This window comes from Triticum dicoccoides, chromosome 2A (assembly GCF_002162155.2).
Source record: "Triticum dicoccoides isolate Atlit2015 ecotype Zavitan chromosome 2A, WEW_v2.0, whole genome shotgun sequence".
Classification (NCBI taxonomy): Eukaryota; Viridiplantae; Streptophyta; class Magnoliopsida; order Poales; family Poaceae; genus Triticum; species Triticum dicoccoides.
Window position 1 is genome coordinate 150,836,224 of NC_041382.1, and position 6,628 is coordinate 150,842,851.

At 48.7% G+C, this 6,628-nt stretch overlaps 1 protein-coding gene across 1 annotated transcript in view; it reads left to right on the top strand.

Annotated features, from left to right (window-relative positions):
* Positions 1-3,519: 3,519 nt before the first annotated feature.
* LOC119353932 (formin-like protein 5) overlaps positions 3,520-6,628 on the top strand; it is a 9,469-nt gene continuing 6,360 nt past the window's right edge. The window contains exons 1-4 of the mRNA XM_037620633.1: positions 3,520-4,440; positions 4,515-4,733; positions 4,829-6,246; positions 6,318-6,469. Of these exons, the coding sequence (XP_037476530.1) occupies positions 3,535-4,440; positions 4,515-4,733; positions 4,829-6,246; positions 6,318-6,469 (2,695 nt within the window). The 5' untranslated portion in view covers positions 3,520-3,534. The remainder of the gene's footprint in view (positions 4,441-4,514; positions 4,734-4,828; positions 6,247-6,317; positions 6,470-6,628) is intronic.

Below are 6,628 nucleotides of genomic sequence, written 5' to 3' on the forward strand. Positions count from 1 at the left end.
GGCCCACCTAACTAGCAATCCTGGCCACGTCAGCGTTTTAAGGGCTAAAACGACACTAAGGTTAGATTTGGACCGGGATTAGTTAGTTTGGGGGCCGAACGACAGGGATTTCGACTTCAGGGTTTGATTCGCCGGACGTCTACGAATCCAAGGTTTAAAATGGACTTTTTCCCGTGGAGATCTACCCACGCCCCGTCTCCACTCTCCACACACCTCCACTATTCCGCGCGTCGCCCCAGTATCTCGGAAGGCAAAACGGAAAGAAGAAAAAAGAGAAAGGAAACATCCCACGTCCCCGTACCGCTCAGCGCCATCCGCATCTCCGTACCGGAAGCCCCAAAACGCTATCGACAAACGCAGGCGTCGCCATCCCGTACACATCCGGTACGTACTCTTTCGGATCGCCCGCCTTCGCCGTATCTCCCAAGCTTCCGTCCAGCCTCGCCGTCGCCGTCGCTGCCCTGCACACCCCTTCCTGTCGACGGCGGCCGGTGAGTGAAGTGACCCACGCCGTGCGGTAACCTTTTCCGTTTTGACAATTGACCACGTTACAGTTTTTTCTCCCCACGTTTGGCGCGCGGCCCCTTTCTCCATGTCTGCACGTGTCTCCTCCCGGCCATCCACCACCACTTGTTCCCTTCTCGCTCCTCCGCATGGGATCCTGGGCGTGGGGCGCGGGGAGCCGTCCGTTTGTCGGGTGCTGAGCGATCTACGCCGTTGGATTTGCCGAGGTGGGTCTTTGCTTGCGGGTGAAGTTTTTCTGGAGACGTCTTTTCAACAGTTGTTGGCGATTTAGTTTCAGAACGGATACCTTGGTCACTTATTTATTTGGCGTATTTTGTAAAGCAGATAGATACGGTAAATAATGCCACCGCTAGAATAATGTGGAATTTCGTGGGTTCAATGTGGCGCTACGCTTTGAGCGTTACCAAATTTACTGCTTCACTGCAGCTTGAGCGTTACCAAATTTACTGCCTATCGTCCGAGACACTCCGGCAGCTTGTTACAGGCCACTTCTTCTTTTTGAATTGTTTGGATTGCTTCAATTAGCACGCATGCTGGACTCTTTTCCGAGGGAGCAGATTAGGTAACATCACAGCGAGCGTCAGTTTCCGCTGTTCTCTAACAGTGGGCTGATAACATGAGTTGAGTTCCACATCAAGGAGAGGCGACAATAATGCGTTGCTTGCCGGACCTAGCAGATAAGATGCTGCTGGGGTCACCGTTTCTTGTCCTAATATTGTTGGTTGTTGGTGGTCACATTTTAATACAACTACTAGTACTACCACTATTGTACAATTGTTATGCAGCAATACGCTTTTCAAGCACCACGGATCCTTTTTTCCTTTTCCCAATTTATTTAAGAAGTGCACCCCGCTGTGCCTCATCTGAAAACATAAATTATTTCATGTTCAGAGGAAAAAGTTATTCCATGATCCGTGAGGATGCATTGATAATCGCATTACAAACAAAATGCTGCTCCCGTTGGAGAGCTAGTATAGTACTACTACATAAAATGCACACTACTCTACTACTTTAGTACTCTAGTATTATAGTTTATTAATTAATTAAGAATAGAAGCAGCCGAACTGACCCTGGAGGCAGCTGGCACTACTACTATCTCTTCCCATCAAAGTATTTATAACCGTTCGCCCATTACAGTCATACAAAAAATCCATCTCATCTTCTAATCTGTATTGTACTTCCTTTTTAGAAAGAACTGATGCACCACCTGAGCTCAAATCCCTTCGGTACAAATGGCAGTAATATAATTTGCTCAGAATTGGCAGTAGAACAATTTGACCAGCACCACATGATCCTCCCAGAAAATAGCAAGTCCATGCACGTTCATGTCAACGATCTTCTTCTCACACCAACCTCCCCACTCATTAATCCCCGGGAACTTAGGGGAGCCACAGTGAAGAATCGTCGGGCTAAGGCCTCCTTTGGTTTATAGGAATTTCATAGAATTTCTATAAGATAGATTTGCAAAGGAAAATTTCTTTTAAAGCTCTTTGATTTGTAGGAATGGATTCCTATTCCCATGTAAGATAGGAATCAATCCTTCATATTTTGAAGGAAAAAAACATTAGCTAAGACTCAATGAAAAAATTCGTATCCTATGCATCAAATGACATCTCCTTTTCTATAAGAATTGAGATGCATGTCATCTCACCTTCTATGATTTTCCTATTCCTACAATATTTCTATCCTATGAACAAAGGAGCCCTAAACTCGGCCAGATCCGAGTCGTCCGTCCGTCGCCTCGCCTGCAATGGAAGGAAAGAGAAGGAAAATCCGGAGACGTCCGTACCGGCAGAGCCCCCGAGGCCCAATCCTCTCCGCGCCCGCACGCCAACCCAGGCCTAACCAGTCCACGTCAGGTCACTGACACTCCGTCCCCGCCGCAGCTGGCCCCAACGACCAGCGTCGCCGAGCAGAGCAGAGCACGCAGCCTCCACCGCTGTCACGGAAACATTCACCGCAGAAGGCGCCGAAAACAAAACGGAAAAAGCGCACGGGCCGCAGCAGTAAAAACTCGGCAAGGAAGGAAGCAGCTGCGGCGAGAGGGGAAAGATTAGCAGCGAGAGGGAGGAAGAAAGGGGGAGGAGGAGAAAGGGAAAAATTAAAGTAGAGTTTAAACAGCGAGAGGAGAAAGAGGCAGCGGCAGCAGTAGTAGAGGAAGAGGAGTCCCAATCGCACGGCGCCTCGACCGCCTGCTGCCTCCCCACCACCACCACCACCACCACCCCTACCGCCACCGCGGAACCCTAGGGCCGCCGCGGCGAGCGAGCGTCGGCCGCCCTCGCGAGATCTCGCCAGGGGGCGCGGCGGGCGTCGCCCACTGCCCCCAGCTCGCCGGCGGCGGGGGCGGGGCCGCCCCCATGCCTTTGGCGCCCCGATCGGAGCCGATCGGTGGCCGCTCGAGGCGTCAGAGGAGCTCGCCGGCCGCCGGGGAGGCGGAGGCGGCGGCGAGAGGGGAGGGAGGGGAAGAGGAGGAGGAGGATGGCGCTGTTCCGCAAGTTCTTCCTCAAGAAGACGCCGGATCGGCTGCTCGAGATCTCCGAGCGCGTCTATGGTATAATGCCCGCGTCCCTGGGTCGAGCCGTGCCGCCGGAGTGCGGGGATTTGCTTGTTCCGAGGGGGATTTTGGGCTTTCGCCGCGGCTTGGGGTTCGGGCTCCGGGGAACTGTTGCTTTCAGGGGATTTATCGCTATTATTTGAGCTGGAATTCAGTGCGTTCGGAAGCACTGCGAGCTAGATTTAGTAAATTTTGATGTTAAGTTGAATTCGCTCCAGTTCTGGGTCGTCAGTGTGCGCGCACAAGACTCAGATTTAGCTGCTAAATCGGCTTTATTTCTTTCCATATTCGAATTTTGTCTTGCCCTTGTCGGATGCTGGCCCTTAGGGAAGCTTTGGATTTAATTGCATTTTTTTTCTTATAAACATGCAACAATCATCTAGTAGTGCCTGCATTATTATGTCCACATTTTCAGTTGGTGCTCACTCCCTTTAACCTAGTTATTAGTTATAATGGCGTGCTTATCTCTTGATGAAACCATGCGGATAAAATACTTTGCTGTGTCTAGAAACATGAGCTTAGTACATATGCAGTATGAAGATGAGGTTCCTGGTAGCATGCCAGCACTTGATCTGTTCTCCATTTTTGTAGTCTTAGTTGAACGATGCAAATTTGAGCATGAGACCGTGCTAATTTCAATCGGTATGTTGGTTTCAGTGTTCGACTGTTGCTTCGCCGCGGAGGCCATGGGTGAGGATGAGTACAGGGATTACTTGAGTGGCATTGTTGCGCAGTTGCAGGACTACTTTCCCGATGCGTCATTCATGGTCTCCAATTTCTGGTCTGGGGACAAGAGGAGTCGGATTTCAGATGTATTGTCTGAGTACGACATGACAGTCATGGACTACCCACAGCAATACGAAGGTTGCCCACTCCTTCAGCTCGAGATGATCCACCATTTCTTGAAATCATGTGAAAATTGGTTGTCAGTGGAAGGGCAGCAGAACATGCTTCTAATGCACTGTGAAAGAGGGGGATGGCCAGTGCTTGCATTCATGTTGGCTGGACTACTTCTATATCGGAAAACGTACACTGGTGAGCACAAGACTCTAGAGATGGTCTACAAGCAGGCTCGCAGGGACTTCATACAACAATTCCTAAAGTTGAATCCCCAGTCTTCTCATCTGAGGTATTTGCACTATGTAACAAGACATGGAAGTGGTTCAGAATGGCCTCCAATTAGCCGGCCTCTCATATTGGATTCTGTAGTTCTCCACACAGTTCCTAGATTTGATTCCGAAGGGGGCTGTAGGCCGTATTTGCGTATTCACGGGCAAGACTCGAGTCCTGGTAACAAGAGTGCAAAGGTTCTTTTTGAGACGCCCAAGACCAAGAAACATCTCCAGCGGCATGGGCAGGTAATGATTACTCCTAAGCTGTGGAGATATTTATCACTACCCAAGTTCTACTCTGACAGATGGTTGCAATGCAGGCTGAAGTTTCGGTGAAAATTAGTGCTTCTTGCCGTGTTCAGGGAGACGTGGTTCTTGAATGCATCCACATTGGCGAAAAACTAGATCGCGAGGAAACAATGTTCCGCGTCATGTTCAACACTGCATTCATTCAATCAAATGTCCTTGGATTGAATCGTGATGATATTGATGCTGCGTGGAATGTGAATAATCAGTTCCCAAGGGACTTCCGAGCTGAGGTGCTAAATTCACCTGCTTCTATGCCTTTCTTCAATTTTCATTTCTGTTTGTCTCCTGTGCATTATGAAATCTAAGAATAGAGCTTCTGAACCAGGTACTCTTTTCAGACCCTCATCCCTTCAAGCCCGCTGCTGCATTAGAAGAGGTAGGCGACGACGGAGATGAGACTGACGTTGCTTCCGTAGATACAGGAGATGAGTTTTATGAGGCAGAGGAGGATTGGCATGATGCTAGGAGAGATCCAGATACTCAGTCAACTGACGGAAAAATTTCATTAGAAGTTGGCAACACAGAATCGGATGGTGGGGTGGCAGTTGAGGAAAACGGCAGCCTAGGGAAGCATGCGATTGATGAGGATGTGAAGATTATTATCTCCGAAAATTCAGGTAGCATGAATGACAATGGGCCAGCACCTGCTCCAACTTTGGAAAATCCAGGAGGTTTACAGCAGGCATGCAAGGTTCTCGAGAAGTCTAAACTAAGCAACATAAGTGACCAAGAGGACAATGCTGTGCAGGACATACAGGTGGTTGCTGCTTCTATAGATTCAGAAGGGCGCAAGTTTGGATCAAACTGTCAGGAGGATACGAAAGGTGTAATTGCACAAACTTTAGTTACTGCAACAGATCCAAGTTGCAGTGATGAAGTTCAGTGTCACACAGGTGAATCCATGAAAATATCGACGTACACTGATCTGGACTACACTGCTTTCAGTTCTCCTAGAATATTATCAAGTGTGGACGAGCATATCCACTTAAGGACATTGCCAAATGAAGGACACCAGAATGGTGACATCAAGATTATTACCGAAAACACAGTAACTTTGGACAGTGAGCTACTGATCTATGAGGAGAAAGCAGTAGTTGATAATGGAAACTTTGTGCAGGAGGTAAAAACTGTTGTCAAGGAAGAGAGTGTTATTTCAAAGATAGACAGAACTGCTACTGAGAATATTGTCTCAGAAGATAATAACAGTTACAATGTAGAACTGGTTAAGGTTGCTGATACAGCTGACAGAAGACTGAATCATAGTAAATCGAAATCTGGTCTTGGAGATACCATACATGCGAAGAAAAGCAGTCTGCAGGATAGTATTGTTGTATTACCAGCTAATGAAATATCAATAGAAATGAAAGCCAAGCGAGAAGAGTTTGGTGGCAGACAGGATTTTGGCATGCCTCTTCCTCAAAGAAAAACAGAAGCTAGGGATGATAAATCCTTGTCCTCAGTATCAAAGAAGATACCAGTAGGTAATGCACCTGGGTCAGTGTTACTGGAGGCAATGCTTGGGCATAACGAACAACTGGAAGAACAATCAAAGCCGGCCAAACCAAAAACAATACGTAGATGGATCTCACCCAAGAAGGAATCTGAAACTGCCTCTGTGCGTAGGCCATCGCACCCTCCATCCAGATATGACAGTTCTCCAGCTGCACTAGCTATCCGTTCCGTGTCTACAGATAACAAAGGCAATTTTGTGAAAGGACCATCTCTAGTACTACCTGGAACGCTGTACGGCAATCACTTAACACAAGATGCAATGTTGTCTCCTCGATTCCCTGCACGACGACCCTTGTTGTCAGGTGCACAAGCTGCGCCAAGAATCCAAGCTACAGCTCCTGCTCCACCCCCACCACCACCACCTCCATTTTATGCTTCTTCAAGTTCAGCTACACACCTAGCACCACCTCCTCCACCACCACCACCGCCACCACCACCACCACCACCGGCTTCAGTATGCTTGTCAAACATACCTCCTCCTCCTCCTCCTCCTCCTCCTATGTCTTTTGGAGCACAAACACGGCACTTTGCACCTCCCCCTCCTCCCCCACCTCCGCCCCCAGGGTTAGGGGTCCGTGGAAGCATTCCACCACCACCTCCACCTCCACCAAGG